The sequence below is a fragment of the Furipterus horrens genome, unplaced genomic scaffold, assembly GCF_987537825.1.
Source record: "Furipterus horrens unplaced genomic scaffold, mFurHor1.1.pri manual_scaffold_4, whole genome shotgun sequence".
NCBI classification, from domain to species: domain Eukaryota; kingdom Metazoa; phylum Chordata; class Mammalia; order Chiroptera; family Furipteridae; genus Furipterus; species Furipterus horrens.
This window is the reverse complement of record NW_028327174.1, coordinates 16329695-16348378: the sequence shown is the minus strand read 5'-3', so window position 1 is coordinate 16348378 and position 18684 is coordinate 16329695. Positions and strand designations below refer to the sequence as shown.

Here is an 18684-nt window from a genome sequence, read left to right as displayed (position 1 = left end):
AACATCCTCTTGGCCAAAATAAGTCCTGACGACCAACTCCAAAATCAGTGGGGCAAGGGAGATATTTTCCCTCTTTGCTGGGAAGTATTGATGGGTCACATGGCAGAGAAAAGACAGGAAAAACTGGGGACAGTAATCCAGTCTGTCTCTGTGGTTTCCTGAAATGAAGTCTTTCTGTTAGAATTCTGTAGCAGGGGGGAAAAAGAGACTCTAAATCAGCCCCCGTGTGGGAGAGAAAGAAGTTATGAAAAGGCTCTAAAGAATCTAGAGAAATCCCAGAAATTTATCTCCAGTACTTTATATTGAATTCAAGGATAAACATTCTTCTAGGCTCTTACACTTTCTGATTCTGTAAATTCTTCATATAGACATTGAGCCAAAGTGAAATCTGGGTAATATGATCTCTATCTAGTGCTGAGCAGTTTTGGTCTCTTTTCAAAGTGCTTGGCTGCCTATGTGGCTTTAGACAGAAAACTGTCACAAAATTACAAATAACAGGGACTTGGCAGGAAGTTCTTCCTGGTTTTGATGCGCTGGTGTTGCCAGATCTGTGTAATGCACACGATGCAGGCAGACTGAACAGAAGGAGACATGGTGCCGCCAAGGACCTGGTGTGATGGCAGAAGGTTGGGGTGCAGCAGAGCCTCTTACCAGGCCTGCTGTGATGAAGCAGTGCTCCAGCTTCAGGCCTCCTGAGGGGGGGCCTTGGGGGGTTCATCTCAGCATCTGCGCCTGGGCCCTGCACTGCACCCAGGCTGTTCCCAACCTTTTCTGAGACTCTAAGCTCCTCAGGATCTGCTTGCTCTGGGTCCACCTGAGCACGTCTCACTGGGATGGCACAGGTTCTGCCCTCTAATGGGAACACACCCAAGCTAATGACAAGTTGCACCCATGGGTTTAAGTCTTTTCTTTCTCCCTAGGATATGGGAGGGTATCAGCCTATTTTATAAACATTTTATAAAATGTGTTTTGAACCAAATAAGAGAGGATGTTAGAAGAGCTCCAGAGAGACTGGGAAAGTAAATCCAGACCTGAGAGTAGCCAGAAGAATTCTCACCCCTATTCTCTTAGTGTTCCAACAAGAAAAAGTACAGGATTTGACCTCCAATTTGTAGTTTCAGCTGTCAAAAAGAGAACGCTAGAAATAAATATCCCATTCCACCGATGACTTTTTTCTTCATTAGGGATAGGTGAGTCTTATGTTCGGTTCATGGAGGTGACCATCAAAACCTAGTGTTTCAGTGATTTGAAGAATAATTTATCTGAGAAATGACAAGGAGAGCGATACAACACATAGATGTTGTTGCTGCGAGTTGTGAAACAGTGACAGCATGGCAAATGTCCCTGTGGCACAGCACTCTTCTGGATCACAGGCATGACATTTAGATGAAAGCAGATCACTTTTACAGGCACACTTCTACCGCGCGACGCAGCCAGAACTAGTCACCTTGGAAGCTGGCCAGAAAAAAGGTGCACCAAAGAATTTTATTCTATTGAGGAAAATGCTAACATTATAGATAGCATTTCTGAGATGTAAACAAAATATGCGAGAAGGTTCAAGGAAGTATGAACTTCGTTTTCTGTTATCAGAATATTAAGCATTTCTTGTGTTTCTGTGGATTCACTGAATTTCTCAGGAGGAAACTCAGACCAGATAGGAATGGTGGGCTTGAAATTCAGGGGCCAGAGCAAAGCAGGAGTGTGTTGGGGAGTTGGCCACATTGAGATGAGAGCTGGACACCTGGGGTGCATAAGCTCCCGTGCGGAGAGGAAGCAGAGAAAGGGAAGACCAAGGTCCGACTTCGGGAAATGCCCAGTGTAGGAGGCTGACCACGGCTCCCAAATATATGTCCATGTCCCGACCCCTAGAACCCATGAATGTGACCTTATGTGGAAAGAGTTTGCAGATGGGATTCAGTTAAGGATTTTGAGATATATCATCGGGTGGGCTTTAAATCGTGAGGGATGGTCCTTCTAAGAGAGAGGCAGAGGAGGTTGGATACAGCCATCGAGAGGGAGTGATGTGACTAGAGGCAGCGATTGCAGGGATGTCATCACAGGCAAAGAACACCGTGGAACGCTGGCGCCATGAGAAGCTGCGAGAGGAAAGGAACGGACTTTGTCCCCAGAGTTTCTGGAGGAAACACGGCCCTCTTCACACCTCAATTTCTGTCTTCTAGCCTCCAAACTCAGAAATAATTTTTTTTGTTTCAGGCCACTAGAATTACGTAATTTATTAGAGCAGCCTTACAAAACTAATACACCGGCTGTGGGAACAAGACAGAAAAAGTTTTAAAACATATGAGCAGAGGTATTGGTGTTGAAAGCTAGGGCTTAAGGGGTGTGAGAATGAAGAGTAAGGGGAAGTCATTGATATGGTAGAAGCTAATGGTGACAGCTAACTTGTCACCCAAGCAACTGCCATATTCCAGGCGCTGCCCTAAGAACTTTAGAGGTATTAACCCATTCTTACAACTCAGTGAGGCATAAGCTGATTATCCTCATTTTACAGGTGAGGACACTGAAGCACAGAGAGACTGAATAATTCACACTAGGTAAAACAGGCGGTAAATGGTGTGACCAAGATTTAAACCCCAAAACTCTGACTCCAGCGCCTGCATTTGAACCACACATTATACTTCCCGCTTCTCATCCTGAAAGTTGTGTGTTTCTCCAGGTTCTGACTTTAGGTCTTTTGATCATGTAAGGTAGATGACTGGTCTCAAGAGCAAAAGGTATTTTTAAAGATATTTTGAGGTAGAATGGAGGGAAGATTAGAAACTCTGCATCGCCTGGGCTTTATCTTCTCAGCTGAGTTGGAGAGGAAGCTGCCTGCCGATGCTGAGGAGGACGGTCAAGTCAGGCCTCCAGAAACCTAGGGAAGATGATGATGAGGGCATAGTGAAGCAGGGAGCACTGAGTTAAGTTTTTGCTGCACAGGTAAACAAACATACATGCTCAGTGTCATTTCCTTGACTGGCTCTTGACCCTGTGCTCTCCCTGTGCCCAAGGAGTCTGTGTGCCATGCAGAATGCCACATGCAGAGGGAGGAGGGGCAGAAGGGGGCCTGTCATCCCTCCCTTCTGTGTGGGATGCACTTTGTTCAGAGCCGAGGAAAGAATCAGAGAAATATACAGTGTGATCCTTGCCCTTAGAGACTCTTGAGCTACCTGGAGAAATGTGACATCCACGTGCTGGCAGGTGAATGACAGGACAAGGGCATTGCATGACAAGGGTCAATTGCAATTAACTGGGTGTTGACTATGGGCCAGGAATTGGTAGGGCTTCCAGGGAAAGGTTTCAGTTGGTTCTTACTGACTAAGGATTTTGGTAGCTGGTCAAGAAACCAGAGGGCATTTCAGCATGATGCAAAATGTGGGGACAAGAGCTCTGTAAGAGTCTGGGTCAAAGGAGTGCTAGCATACTAAAACTTCCAAACGCACCTTGATAAGATTATGTACCTTCCAACCCTACTTTGTTAAATTATTCAGAACCACTACAGACTTAAAACAATTAGCCTATGTTCAGTTATTTAATTCATTAGGCTACACAGTATAATGGAAAAGAGCTGGGTTAAGATTCCAGTTAATCACATGTGTGACCTTGAACCAGTAACTTTACCTCTTAAGTCTCAGGTTTCCCATCTGTAAAATGTTAATACCAATTCTCTGTTCTTTAGGGTCATGATGAGGCATTAATGGAATAACAATATCTGAGCACAGTGCCTGGCATTTAATGCATAATAAGTGTCAACATTTTTTTTAAGTAATTGAGAACAAATTGGATGATGTAATTTATTGGCTGACAATTCATTTCTGAAGATGTGACTGCTGCATCTTCTGTAAATGTTAATGTTTTCATATGTTTGAAGTATGTCTTCTGTTTTGTGTACTGTTTGTTCATATATCTCTCCCTTCCATGGACTTGGCCATTGTGTGAGCAAACTTCTGATGGTCCTCACCCTTTATCTGTACCTCTGAGAGCTACTAATTCTTGGAGGACCTGAATGCATTTACTCAGTTATCAGGGGTTCCTCTCCAATTCCCCTGTAATATACCCATTTTCCTCATATACATCCTTTCCTGGTAATACTCAAGAATCCTTTTTTATTTTTAACATTTCCCCATGATCTCCATCATTATATATTTTCAAACATGAAATTCAACAGTTTCAAGCACCGATGCTATTTATTTCCACCGTGTAATTTTTATTCTTATTTGTCATTTTGTGTTTCCTGGAGAGGAGTTATATAAGAGCTACAAGTGCCACACTGACTCACAGTCCTGGTCTTTTCAGCACGATAATCTTCTGCAAAAGGGACAAGAGGAATTGTTTGGGGCAGAGCAGCCTATTTCATATTCGCAGACTGAGACTGCATGTACTTTCTGACATTGACTTAAGACATCTCTCCCAGCCCCTTCATCTGTCACCTGAAAACGTGTCTGCCTTCTTCTGGAATCTTGATGGGTCTACAGACATTCATTTTGTACCTCTTTGGAAACGTGGAGCATCCAGCAGTGGTGGGGAGCAGAGAGGAGTAGACGAATACCAGGCCAACACTGGGGGGTGTTAGTCCTGCGCATAGAGACACCGGAAGTTTCATGATACACCCGCCCAGGAACCTGAGCACCAGAGTAGGGCATGCATTGCCAAAGGGTCACGCAGCATGGCAGGACTTACCTGCGTGGATTTCCCAAGAGAAAGGCTCAGGCTCACAGCACATGGGCTTCGAAAACAGATCTTGGGGGCAAACCCATACTAAGCAGTTCCTGGGAGGTAGACATGTGGAAACCCAGGATGCCAGGTTGCTAGCCCACCCTGAGAACCCTGTCTGCATCACCTTCTCCCTGCATAGAGGCCACATCCTAATGTTCTCACCTGAAGGTTGTCTGGTAAGCACTGTCAGAGCGAGGCACCTAGGTGGATAAAGGAGAGTAAAATTGTGTGTCGGGACCATCTGGCTGTGCATTTGGAATTCTTGCTGCCTGGTTTGTCTCTGTTACACTGGTTTTGTTGGTTTTGTCAGCTGGTTGGTTGGTTTTATGCTTCCTTGGCTGACCAAACCTCATTCTGATTTGAGTCATCCTTTCTTAAAGTTTGTTACCATTTACAAATTGGCCCAGGTCATATCTACACCCCCCACTCCTCTGGGAAAATTTAAGGCAACTCTTCAAACTTCTGACCCATGATTACTGATATATACTTGACCTCTGAGCAGGCTTTTCATTTCCTTATTGTCTAGGTCTTTAGTAGATGTCTCACTATAGCCTTCCAGTACTGGTAATATGTAAATGGACTGTTTTACCCTCCTGGCCCAGTTACCTCATTTGTATAGGGCACTGGAGTAACTTCTAACTTTAAATTTCTACCTTCAATTTCCAAAAGAAAAGAGTCTCCTCTTAATTAAAAAAAAAAAAAAAAAAAAAAAAATCTGTGATTTTGTGAAGCTTAGCTTTCCACTATTAAATGGCATGATTACTGACCAAGTTCCCCTGGCTGGTTGGTGTTAATAAAACTGACACCTTTCCTTGGCCTTTTTTAAAGAAAAGACCTGGATTTGGTCATTCATGAGTGCATTCCAGCTCTGTCCTCACAGGGCTGCTTTGGACAAACCATATCACCTTTCATAGTTCAAGGAGGCTTGTAAAATGATTTTCTAATTCTCTTTCCCATCAGTAATTTATTTGAAGGGACTCTTTAGAGTGAAGAACTTTCTCTTGTCAACTGTTTGGTTATCTTGAAATATGGTCAGTAAAGGGAAGGCAGGTCAAATGCTTGCTTATTTCCCTTTACTTATCAATTTTTGAATAATGAATTGAGATTTTAGCAACCTCCAGTGTTGATCAATGTATTTTTAAAAAAGATACCTTGAACTCAGAATTTGATATATTTCATATGTATCATCAGTACAGTAGGGTGATCGACATTGATACATAATCAATGTAAGTTGGTGCAATTAATATTGTTTTTAATGAGATTGAAATGATGTGTGGGGTTTGCTTCAAACTACTCTGGCACCTCAAAAGCAAACCAACAACAAAGGAAGTGATATAGATAAAAAAAAATTGGAAAAACATTTTTTTCAATTTTATAGAAAAATATTGATAATGGTCAAGCTGGGTAGTGGGTCATGGGGTTCATTATACTATTATTTTTGCTCTTGATATATTTGAAATTTTTCTAAGTAAAAGAGCTCTAGACATGTACATAATTCTAAGGTTATCAGAGGTGTAATTCTGAGTTTAGTCTTCAACTCTGGCATCTACATGAATCCTGTAGTGAAAGTTCTTTGATTTTTTTAAACTTGTTTATTGTTATTGTATTACAGTTGTCCCAATTTTCGCTCCCTTGCCCTCCTCCACCCAGCCTACCCCCAACTCTCACAATCAGTCTTCACACTGTTGTCCATGTTCATGGGTCATTCATACATGTTCTTTGACAAATTTTTTGATTTTTATTGAAATTCCAGCTACCCCAGCAATAGTTCATAAGCCTTCAAAGCCCCTGACAGTAGCATGCCAAAAACATACATATTTGTCTTCTTTGGATCCCTGTGTATAAAACTCTTGTCATGATGCGGTTGTCCACTTTTGAATGAAGCAGTGTTCATTAAATAATGTATTGTGAAATCTATTGGTATCACTAGTGAAATTTAAGAGTTTGGAGCATAGTTGCTTATGCTCTGTGGATTTCATGCCACAAAATAATATGGCACTTTAGCCATTCTGAACTGACTTATTCAATATAATGGTGCTATTTCTCATTCCAGGTTTAAGTTTATCTATTCATGGGGCTGAAAAGCGTTTGCAAATCCATCACCGGCGAAGTGTGGCAAGCCACCCAGGGTCCCGTCGCCTGCCTGTGGTCAGGCATTCCTCGCTCCCGCCGATTAGAAGGCCAATAAAAATGGAGGCAAGCTCTTCTGGAGTCACTAATGGGAAAACCAAAGGCTTCCACCCAGGTAACGCATGGGGAAAGTTCAACAGGAATCCCTGTTAGCAGCAACCTAAAACAGCCTGTGTTATATTTTTATCATTGAATTATGTCATAATTCCAGTTAAGCTTACTTTTTTAAAGAGTCATGCTTCTTTCTCTTTGTTCATGTGACTCAGTGGTAAAAAAACGTCACCGAAACCAATAAGAGGAGAGAGAAAGCTTGATGTGTCTGAATGGTTAAGGCTACATTCTTCCTTCAGTGGTAGAGTTCTAAATGAAAGTCTGAGTGAATAAACTTGCTCGGTTCAACAAAAGCTTATTGTATAATAAAACAAAACATATGTGGCCTTTTTTTCTTGATAATTTGCTGTAGGATAGACCAAGGAAAAACTCAAACTGAAAAAAAGCCCACTTTGAAGCCCAAGATGTCTGGTTTGACCTGCCTACATTGTCCTCAGATTAGGGGATCATATTAAGTTTCAAGGCTATGGAAAGCATTTAAACATGAAAAAAAAAAAAAAAGTTAAAATGAGTCTATATCAAAGCAGGTAAATCTAATAAAGTGGTTTTACTTGCTTGTTTGGATGGGAAGCTCATTAAAGTATCATTCATTTATTCATTCATTCAACCCATTTCCTGAGTGCCTGCTGTATGCCAGGCATTGTTTTGGGTGATGAGGAAACATCAGTGAACAAGGCAACTGTCATGTCCATCTGACTCACAGAAACATTGAATTTTGTGGGAATTCAGAAATCATTTAATATAAATATCATGCAATCCTGATTCCTCTGTGTAATGTCCTGGCAGATGGCCACCCAGCCCCAGTTAAAACAAGCTAAAGCAAGCCTTCATCTCTAGCCGTGCCATGCTATTCTCTCTCTCTCTCTCTCTCTCTCTCTCTCTCTCTCTCTCTCTCAGTTAATGACCTTATTTCCTAACTTCACCAAGAAACCCCAGAGCCATTGGGCATAAATTACTGAAGATTCCTTATCCTTCATTTCCAAATGTATCTGTGTTTAGTCCCATGTTCTCCCACTTTCCTACAGTTTTTAGAAGATGAGGGTCCTCCCAATGAGCTTGAATAAGCCTTTACCTATAGCCTTCATCTGTGACCTTGGTCAACCCCCTCTCTTGAGCCTTGCTCAGGAGAGTGTGTCCCCTTCATTCTCTTCTCTTCCCCCTCCCTACTGCTGACTCTTTTCCCTCAGTCCATGGCAGACGCTCAGGCCTCTCCCATTCTAATCATGTTCATGTGCTACTTTCTCTTTTACTTGCCATCTCTGCCACTTTCCCACTCCCTTCTAAGCCAAACATCTCACAGAATAATCTACCCTTGTTTCCTCTTCTCTCTCTCTTCCTAGCCAGTTCTCAACCTAACACTACCTCGTTTTTTGCCTTCTTCTACCTTAAACTTTATGCTCTATTGTATCAGTCAGGGTTCAATGAGAAAATCAGAACCAATAAAAGGTACATTCTATAAATTAATTATAGAGAATTGGCTCATGATGGTGAGGTCTATCTAGGCAAGCCTGGCATCCATAGAGCAGGCTGTCAGAAAGGGCAGACCAGAATTCTTAGGTGTCAGTGACTCTGCTGTCCACAGGTGGAATTTCTTCTTTTTCAGGGAGGCCTCAGATCTGCATTTAAGGCCTTTCCAATGATTGAACCTGTCCTCTCCAGATTATCTAGAACAATCTTCCTTACTTAATTTCAACTGATCATTGATTTTAATCACATTGGCAAAACCCCTTCACAGCACTCCTTAGGTTAGTGTTCATTGAGTAACTGGGGACTATAGTCTCGGCAAGTTGGCACATCACTAGACCATTAATCAGGTTAATCAGATTAATTAGACATCTGATCAAGCTGACTTGAATTCAGCTCTTCAAACACCTGGTGCTGTTTTATGTCTCCCAACCTTTGATCATGCTGCTCTTTCTAGGATGCCCTGGTTTTGTTCCATTATGTTTTAATATTTTAAAATTACCTATCTATCTCTCCACCATAAGATTTTCAAGGGTGGGAATTCCGGATTATTTATATTTGTATCTCCAATAATATGTGTAGGGCAGGACTGAACTGAAACATCATTAGCTGTTTTTCAGACTATTACAATTACTTCCTTTGTAAATGAATTTTCCCAGAGTTATGGGTTATCACTGACAAATTACAATAGTTTTCTAATTGTTCTATCTGTCTTTCTTTTAACTAATACTTATTGGGGGCTTATTAGGTTGCCTGGCACCCATCCAGTACTTGGGATACAATAATGAGAGAGATAGTCCATATAATAGCCAGGAAAGACAGACAATACAAAAACATAACAATAGGTAAATTACATAGTTTTTAGGAAGAGAATAAGTATTATGGGTAAAAGAAAAAGTAGGGGACTCTGGTGGCAGGATGGCATATTGCAGTTTTAAATAAGGAGGTTAGAGTAGGCCACATTGTGGACAAGATGTGCGATCAAAGCCTCTAAGGAGCTGAGAGACCCATGTAAGTGGGCAAGTTCATTCCAGCAGAGGGCTAGCCAGCGGACAGGCCTTAGAGTAGCGATGAGTCTGGAAGTTTGAGGAACAGCACAAATACCCTTGAATCTGAAGTGAAGGGGGAAACATCAGCTTAGGGAGATCAGCAGAATCGAATTGAGCAGGGCCTGTAGGCCACTGTAAGGACCTCAAACCCTGTGTGAAGTTGAAGCATTTACAGGGTTTGGAGCAGAAGAATCCTATGATCTGATTTATAATTTAACATTGGTTATTGTTTGAGAATAGGCTATAGATAGAGAGGACGAAAGGAGGAAGTTCAGAGAGGAGGCCACCGTACGATCCAGTCAATAGGTGATAGTAGCTCTCCCTAGAGGGTGGGGTGGGATGTGTGTTTGCAGAAACTATGGTGAGAATTTGGATTCTCCAAGTATTTTAAAGATGGGCCAACAGGATTTCCCAATGGATTGGATATATGGGGTAAGAGAAAAAGGAGTCCTAAGGATGACTCCAGGGGTTTTGGTCTGAGGAAATTGGATTAATATTCAATAGAGAAGACTGCAGGGGAAGCAGATTTGGTAGACTTTACGGCAAAATTAGGGCCAAGATCAGAAGTCTGATTATGAACCTGATAGTATTGAGAACTGGCAAGATCACGTCCATGGTGGGATAAACATGTCAGGAGTTTGAGAGATTAGTCTGGGACTGAGATACAAAATTGACTGTTGTTGACATACAAATGGTCTTTGAAATAGTGAGATGAAAAGAGATGACAAAGAAAGAAAGATGGAGAAGGGGAGAGGATTAATAGCTGAAATGTGGGGCACTCTAATATTAAAGGTGAGAGAGAACACGATCAACAGCACACAAGACCAAGAAAGGATGTCCAGCTAGGTTGGAAAGAAGCCAGAAATTGTATGTGTTGGAAGTTAAGAAAGTTTATCAAGAAAAGAGTTTTGATTATCTAGGCTAAATATTGCTGAAAGTCAAGCCAAAGACTAAAAATTGGCTATTGATTTTAGTAAAGTGAAGATCAGTGGTGATTTTGATAAGAGCAGTTTTGGTGAAGTGGTAGGAATGAGACCCTGATTAAAATAGGTTTAAGAGAGAATGGAAGGATATGAATTGGATCCTCTGAATATAGACAACTTTTTTTTTAGCAGTTTTTCTGTGAAGAATAATGAAGAAATAGGGGAACAGCAGGAGAAGTAAGGTCAAGAGAGAGTTTCTTTTCAAAATAGCAAATCTCCACCAGATAATTCATGATGTTGGAGAGAGGGGAGAATTCATGATATGGACATTGGTGAGAGAGATGAGAACTATGCATGATACAATCATGAATAGTTTATCTGTGATAGCGGATGGGAAGGGAGACTGGATGTTGGCGGTGTGATGAGGATCTAAGAAGTTCTTTTCTCACTGTGTCAGTTTCATTTGTAATGTGGGGAGCAAGGTCATCCCTGAGACTGAGAACGGAGCCAAAGAGAGAGGGGCAGAGAAAAGTGGGGGGAGAGAGAGAGATCCAATGTGATGATACGATGGTATGACGAACAGAGGACATATGATTGCCAGTCACATTCAAGGGTTGTTTGAGATTTATGGTCATGATTAAAGTAGGACTAGTCTCCATGGTTGTGTGTTTTCCTTTAACCTTGTTTAGCCACATGAATGAAGATGTAGAATAGACGGGGAGTTATATTTAGTCAAGGTTGTGAGTTTCCCAAAGAATTAGCAGAGCTCGGGAATCAAAAGTGCATGAAAGGGAATAATTATAACAATCGAATATGTGATTTAAGCTTTGTAAAGAGGGAAGTCAAGCCATCAAGGGAAGGCATCAAGGGGGTGAGGAACAGTGTAAAGCTCTTGGGCTCAGTTGGTTAGAGGTTCCAGAAGGGCTGAAAAGGTGTTGAGATGGGGTAATGGAAGGGAGAGCTGAGAAGATAAGAGGCAGTGATGAGAGAGGGGATGCATGACACTGATGGAGGGGGGCACTGTTATTAGTAACACGCCAGTCTGGACTTGGTTATGCAATGAGTGACTGTAATAGTGAAAGGAAAGATCATTGGAGGAAAGAATTCTTAGGACTAAGAGGTCAGGGTTTTGGAAGGGTCATCTACGTAGTTATTGAAATTGTCAAGAATTGAATGGTTTTGGAGAGAGTGAAAATAAGCCAGGAGTTAACCTCATCAAGAAACAAGGGAGCATGACCTGGGAAGCAGCAGGTAAACACAGTGATAATGGATAGAAGATAATGCATTATAACAACTTAAGATTTAAAGCTGGGAAGTGTCTGAGCAAGAGGGAAGAACAATGGTCTGAAGTGGCATTAAGACTCAAAGAAGTCTTCTAAGTTCTCATCTCAAGAAGAAAACAATTGTAACTGCATATGGTGATGGATGCTGTCTATTATAGATTTATTGGGGTGATCGTTTCTCAATATATACAAACATCAAGTGGGGTCTGCTGCATGGGCAACAGCAGACCCTCCATATCACCCTGCCCAGGCTCTGTAGCTTCAGCTCCACTGGAGAGGACACTCCAGCGTCATCGCAAGATGTCGATTCAACACGGGAGGAGACAGATACCGTGTCACTCCCGAGTCGGACTGCACAGCCATTCTCGGCGGTGCAGATAGACTCTTAAGAAGCTACACCATCGTCTCTCGAGACGGACAGCTGCCTACGACAAACATCAAGTCATTATTGTGTACAGCTGCAATGAATAATATGTTGATTACACCTCAATAATAAAAGAAGACTCAAGGAAGAGACCTCCTTCAGATCCCTTGGTGTCAGGGCTATAGGAGAAAACTGTCCCATATGAAAGAGCCACAGGGAAGCAGTGACCTCTGGGAAGAACAAGGCTTTTTTATTAGAGAAGGTGACGGGGACAATCTGAAAAAAGGCTGATGATGGGAAGAGAATTTTGGAGGGCCCAATGGAAGGGTTTGGGGGAGTCGCCTTCAACGGCTCTCTTTAATTATTTTTTCAGACCACCCCAGAGGTCTCCAAACAAGATGATTAACATTATCCCTTCTCTGCTTAAAAATCTTTACGGCTGTCCAGAAGAAAGTACAGCCTGCGATCCCTCTGCCTTTTAACCTCCCCCTGTTTTTTCCTGGCTTTTATACTCCTTAACCTGCCAGTTCTACGTGAACCATCCACACCTCTTAGTATTGCTCAAGTAGGCTTTTACTTTCCATTTCTCTGTCATTGCTCAGGCTGCTCCCTCTCTTATGGAATGGTCCTTCCCCCAATAAATCTCTGCTTCTTGTTTCTCAAAATGTAGCCCAAATTCCACTTTCTCCCCAAAATCCTTTCTAGATCTCACTGGTCAGAATTGATCTTCTGTAGAACTTGGAAGCCTTATTAAAGTCCACTAGTTTCTAGATCTTATAGTTCTGGAAGGCAGGAATTATATTAAATTTATATTTGTATTCTTCATCTTCCCTAACCAAATGTATTACTCAGAGTAGGTTCTTACTACTAAATGATTATTTACCGTTTGGCTAATCTTTTCCACCCATTGGATACATGTTTGCATTCTGAAGTTATACAAAGTAAATCTGATTCTTCTTTCAAATGATGAAAGTGTACTTTCCTTCTTTTGAGTATATTTATTTTTGCTTAAAACCTGCTAATTCTACCACATGTGCTCTTTCACCAATCCCAGGGACTCATCTTGCAGATGAGTTGGTTCCAAGTCATCACTGTGAATAAAAAACATCCCCACATTTTTTGTGTAAATTCTTAATTAAACCTGTACAGCTTCTTTACCTGATTTCAGAAATGGAGACAAGAAATAAGGGCATAAATCCCTTCAAAACCTACTCCAGGTGCAAAAGAATTTTTTTTTTCCTTTTCATATAAATGGGATATAGATGATTCTGATGGGGTGAGAGTGGTGGGGTGCGCAGAGGTTGTACTTTATCATCCTGTGATTTCTTTCAAGAGCCTTTAGGGGATTCAGATGAAGGAATCCCCATCTGAGGCAGAGAGCCAGATGCTCCTTTAAATATCCCCTCCCACACTCATAACAGTAGTGCTAATGCTGGATTATTTGTTAAGCCAAGGTTGCCTGCCCCGTATCCATTATGCTGTGTGCAGCGTTCTTGCTTTCAATCCATTTATACTGAGTGTAACTTCAGTGTTTCTACTATTAAATATATGCTTTAGTTTCTAGCTTTGTTTTGTCTTTTCTGAATCATGTAGTTTACTCTTTGGTGCAATGAAAATTTCATTCTGATTTTCACTACACATACTGTAAGAATGATCACTGACCTTATTTCTTCTTTTTAATGTATTTGTAACATTTTTTGGCGTATGTAGTGACAGTGATGTCAATGACACTATAACATTGCTTTGCATTGTGTCAATCCTGTTAAGGGAGTAAAAAAGCTCTTATTTTGTTTTTAAAATAGCAAGAATAAGCCCAGTACAGAAGCGGATATACACACTGCATGTTTTCATATGTGGTACATTTATGTACTGTGTTGGGTTATTGCTCTAGATTGAATTGTTCAATACTGTGTTGGGGCTGGGTTGTCATTTTTATAACTATCTCAGTGTTTTATTGCCTTTTGTTTTTTACTTTTGATACATGGAATGAGCTGCATGCATTGATACAGCAATAAGAGGATGTATTTAATGTGCCTTGTTTTCAACTGAAAGTATGAATCAATAAAACTGATTAAAATGGAAAAGAATGCATATTTAAAACTCTTATTCTGCAAGGTAGATGGGACTTCAATTTCACCCTTTTATTTTTAGTGTACTTAGGCTAATGCATCATAGTTCTGTTGAGAAATTATAGAAGAGCTCTCAAACTGAGTTTCTTGTTTGTAGTGAGTCATAGATCTTAGAAACAGCATGGACATTTCAGTCATACTGGGTCTATTAAGTCATCCATCTACTTTTTCAAAGTTAATAATCCCAATTCCCAAAGTGCTTTCTGAAAGCCCACCCACTGGTTGTTAAGTATGAAAAGAAAGAATGAGACAGTCTTATATATATCTGTGCCATCCACCCTACATAATTTTAGCTCATTTCCCTTTGAGTTTGCAAATGTCTCTGAGTGCCTACTGTGTACTAACCAGTATTTATTTGGAAGATACTTCCTTTGGGCTGAAATGGTATAGAACACTATTACACGTGGTTTTGGGGAGCTCACAGTCATGTCCAAAGAGATGATTAGTCAATGTTCTTTGGTTATAAATAACTGAAACCAATTATTTAATCCAAGCAAAGAAGGAATTAAAATCTGAGTGATATGAAAAGAAATCCTAGAGAACCAGCCTTGGAAAAAGAACAAAAAATCAAGAAAAGAACTATTTAACTATCTGGAATAAATGAACCCTGAGTATTTTTTCAGTTTTGCATTACTTGGTTAAAATTTTGAAGACCTAGGAGAGACATCCTACTGGCCATGCACCTTTCCCTTGGTTGAGTAGAGGGTAATGAGAGAAAGGATGGGGACAGAAGGAGACCTCTCCTTCAGCTTTTATAGTAGGAGGGAAGGACCTTGTGTTTTCTCCTCCCTCTCAGGCTGCACACAGTAGGGGAAAGATACTTCCCCAAAAGGAAATAGAGGTGATATTAGAAAAGGAAAATAGATGGGGAACAATGTCCACTGCAGGAATCTGTACTTAATGTGCTAGAATAGAAGTCTAACTGTATTAAGGGCTGGAGCAGAGATATAAATAAAGTTATGGGAACATTCTTATTGCAGAAAATTTAAGAAGGATTCAAAAGGCATATCATTTACAAATTGAACCTTGAAGGTCTACTAGGATTTGAACAGGAGGATGGCAAGTGGCCATCCAGATATAGGAAAGAGCATTATAGCAGAGATAGTACATTATACTGGTTATGAATGAAAGCTTTGTTGTTAGCTATTTTAAACCCACATATGCTGCCTAATAGCTATTCAGACTTGACCAAATGGCCTAATGGCTCTGAATCTCAGTTTCCTCATCAGCAAAAGGAGGGTATTAATGCTTGTCTCATAGTGTTAGTTTCGCCAGATGAAATATGAAGCTCACAGTTAAATTTTAGATAAGCTATGATTACCTTTTGGTGTGAGCATGTACCAAATATTACAGGGGGACACACTTACAAGAAAAAGACTATTACTGGTTTATTTGAAATTCAGAATTTATTTAACTGGTAACAATTCATTTTTATGTTTACTATCTGACAACACTATACAGCATTGTGATGATAATTAAGCAAATTCATTCATGTGAAGTGATCCTTGTCACGTAGTAGGTGCTCAGTAATAAATGGTTGTGATCGTTTTTGTTGTCACCATCATCACAGGCAAAATTCTGAAGCCTGAAAGTACATATGTTTAGAATCATTTCTTGCCCAGTCACTGCACCATAGACCAGTTTCCCATTTAACTTGTGCCAGATACCAGTAAGAGGACTTACATTCTGCTCCCTGACACAAGGCCCTTCACCTTCTTGTATTTGTATGCTTTCTCTTTCTTTCTGCTTGTGCCAGATGTTTCTCTTGTGTATTGATTTTATTTGACTTTATCTTTTAGCCACTCATAATTAATGAATATTATTTTCTATTCCCTCTTATTGGCTAATAATGAGCATTAAGAGCGCCAGGCTTGGGACTATAAGGACCAAGAGCAGAGTAAACTGAAACATTGGTTGAAATTTTTAGAATTGGAAACTGCAAAGCTTAGCGGCTATGGATCAAATTATCCCACTTTAATGACTATGCCATATAAAATAAATTAGAAGCCTTCTGAAATCTAAAATATTTCTTCCCTTGCTATTCCTTTATCTGTGAGGCCCATTGTATAGTCCTAGAAAAATGTCACCAGTCGTAGACTATGTCCTTTATCCTCTTGTAGACTTTGTAAAATGATATTTCATTATGTTTGATTATTTTCCCAAGTAATTTTAACCTTCTTTTGTCTCCCCTTTATTTTTTTAAGATATTTTATTGTTGTTCTATTACAGTTGTCCCAGTTTTTCCCCTTTCGCCCTACTCTGCCAATCCCACTCCGACTCCCACAGTCAGTTCCCACCCTGCTGTCCATGACCATGGGTCATTCATACATGCTCTTTAACTAGTCCCTTCCCCTTTTTTCCACTATTATCCCCCTCCCCCCTCCCTTCTGGTCACTGTCAGTCTGTTCCATGTTTCCATGCCTCTGGTTCTATTTTGTTAGTTAGTTTATTTTGTTCATTAGGTTGCTGTTATAGGTGAGATCATATAGTATTTGTCTTTCACTGCCTGGCTTATTTCACTTAGCATAATACTCTCCAGTTCCATCCATGCTTTTCCGAAAAGTAGGCATTCCTTCTTTCTTTCTTCTGCATACTATTCCACTGTGTAAATGTACCACTGTTTCTGATCCACTCATTTACTGATGGGCCCTTGAGCTGTTTCCAGCACTTGGCTATTGTAAATAGTGCTGCTATGAGCATAGAGGTGCATAGGTTCTTTTGAATTGGTAATTCAGTATTCTTAGGGTACATTCCCAGCAGCGTAATTGCTGGGTCAAAAGGCAGTTCCATTTTTTGTTTTTTGAGGAAATTCCATACTGTTTTCCATAGTGGCTGCACCAGTCTGCATTCCCAATAACAGTACATTAAGGTTCCCTTTTCTCCACATCTTCACCAGCACTTGTTGTTTGTAGATTTGTTAATGATGGCCATTCTAACCGGTGTGAGGTGGTATCTCATTGTAATTTTAATTTGCATCTCTCTGATGGGTAGTGATGTTGAGCATCCTTTCATATGCATATGGGCCCTCTGTATGTCCTCCTTGGAGAAGTGTTTTTTCAGGCCCTTTGCCCATTTTAAATATTGGATTTTTTGTCTTTCTGATGTTGAGTCGGATGAGTCCTTTAAATATTTTGGAGCTCAAACCCTTGTCTGATGTAGCATTAGCAAATATGTTCTCACATATGGTCAGTTCTCTTTCCATTTTGAGGATGGGTTCTTCTTTTTTTTTTTTTTTTTATGTGTTTTATTGATTATAATATTACATTTGTGCCAATTTCCCTTCCCCCTGCTCCGCTCCACCCGGTGGCCCCCCTCCCTCCAGTTGTCCCCCCCTTTTAGATCATGTCCATTAGTTGTGCATACAGTTCTTCTCAACCTCTCTCTGTCTATTCCATTCCCTCCTACCATGATCCTTAATTCCTATATCATCTCCCTCCCTCTCCCCATTCCCCCTCCCTGTTGACCTCCCCCCAATATGTTCTCCGTAACTATAGTTCTTTTTCCACTCTCGTTGCCTGTTTAGTTTGCCTTTGTTTCAATTCCCTAGCTTCTGTTGTTTCTTGTGATGCAGTTTTCATTTTAGATTTCATTGTCTTGATCCTCCTTTTTCTAAACCAGTCCCTTTAACATCTCATATAACAGTGGTTTGGATCTAATGAACTCTTTCAGTTTTATTTTGTCCTGGAAACACTTTCTCTGTCCTTCTATTCTGAATGACAATTTCGCTGGATAGAGTATTCGTGGTTGTAGGTTTTGGATTTTCATTACTTTGAATATTTCTTGCCAGTCCCTTCTTGCCTGCAGGGTCTCCCTTGAGAAGTCAGCTGATAGTCTAATTGGGACCCCTTTGTACATAATTCTTTTCTTCTCTCTTGCTGCTTTTAAGATTCTCTCTTTATCTTTAATTTTTGACATTTTGATTATAATGTGTCTTGGAGTGGTTCTCCCTGGGTCCAGTTTTTTTGGAACTCTCTGTGCTTCCTGGACCTGTAAGTCTATTTCCTTCCCCAAGTCTGGGAAGTTCTCCTTTATTATATTTTCACTCAATTTTTCAAGTTCTAGTTCATCTTCCTCGCTCTCTGGCAAACCAATGATTCTTATGTTGGGCCTTTTATAGCTGTCCCAGAGGTTTCTGATCCTCTCATCGTTGCTTCCCATTTCCTCTCCCTGCATTGGTTGACTTCTTGTTCCTTCTCCATATTCCAGTTTGTTGAAATGAACTCTGGATTTTTTTTCCTCACCATCTGTCTCGTATGTGGTTTTGTTCCTTTCGTTATGAGTGTTTTTCGCTTCTTTCTCATCTTTTTCCAGATCTTTTGTGAATTCTGTAAGCCACCTGATAACAATGGCCCAGAACTGAGCATCTGACAGGTTTCTTATCTGTTCATCTGTCAGGTTCTCTATCTGCTGCCTGGTGAGCTGTGTCACCGGGATTTCTATAGTTGTCTGCCTCATTTTGACAGATGCGTTTTGTTTTCTTGGGCCGGCTGTAGGGGGCAGTGCCTGTGTACTCGT

The 18684-nt window shown here is 40.7% G+C and overlaps 1 protein-coding gene across 1 annotated transcript in view; it reads left to right on the top strand.

Annotated features, from left to right (window-relative positions):
• The first annotated feature begins 6775 nt into the window (after positions 1–6775).
• ANO4 (anoctamin 4) overlaps positions 6776–18684 on the top strand; it is a 185058-nt gene continuing 173149 nt past the window's right edge. The window contains exon 1 of the mRNA XM_090275360.1: positions 6776–6961. Within this exon, the coding sequence (XP_090131486.1) occupies positions 6907–6961 (55 nt within the window). The 5' untranslated portion in view covers positions 6776–6906. The remainder of the gene's footprint in view (positions 6962–18684) is intronic.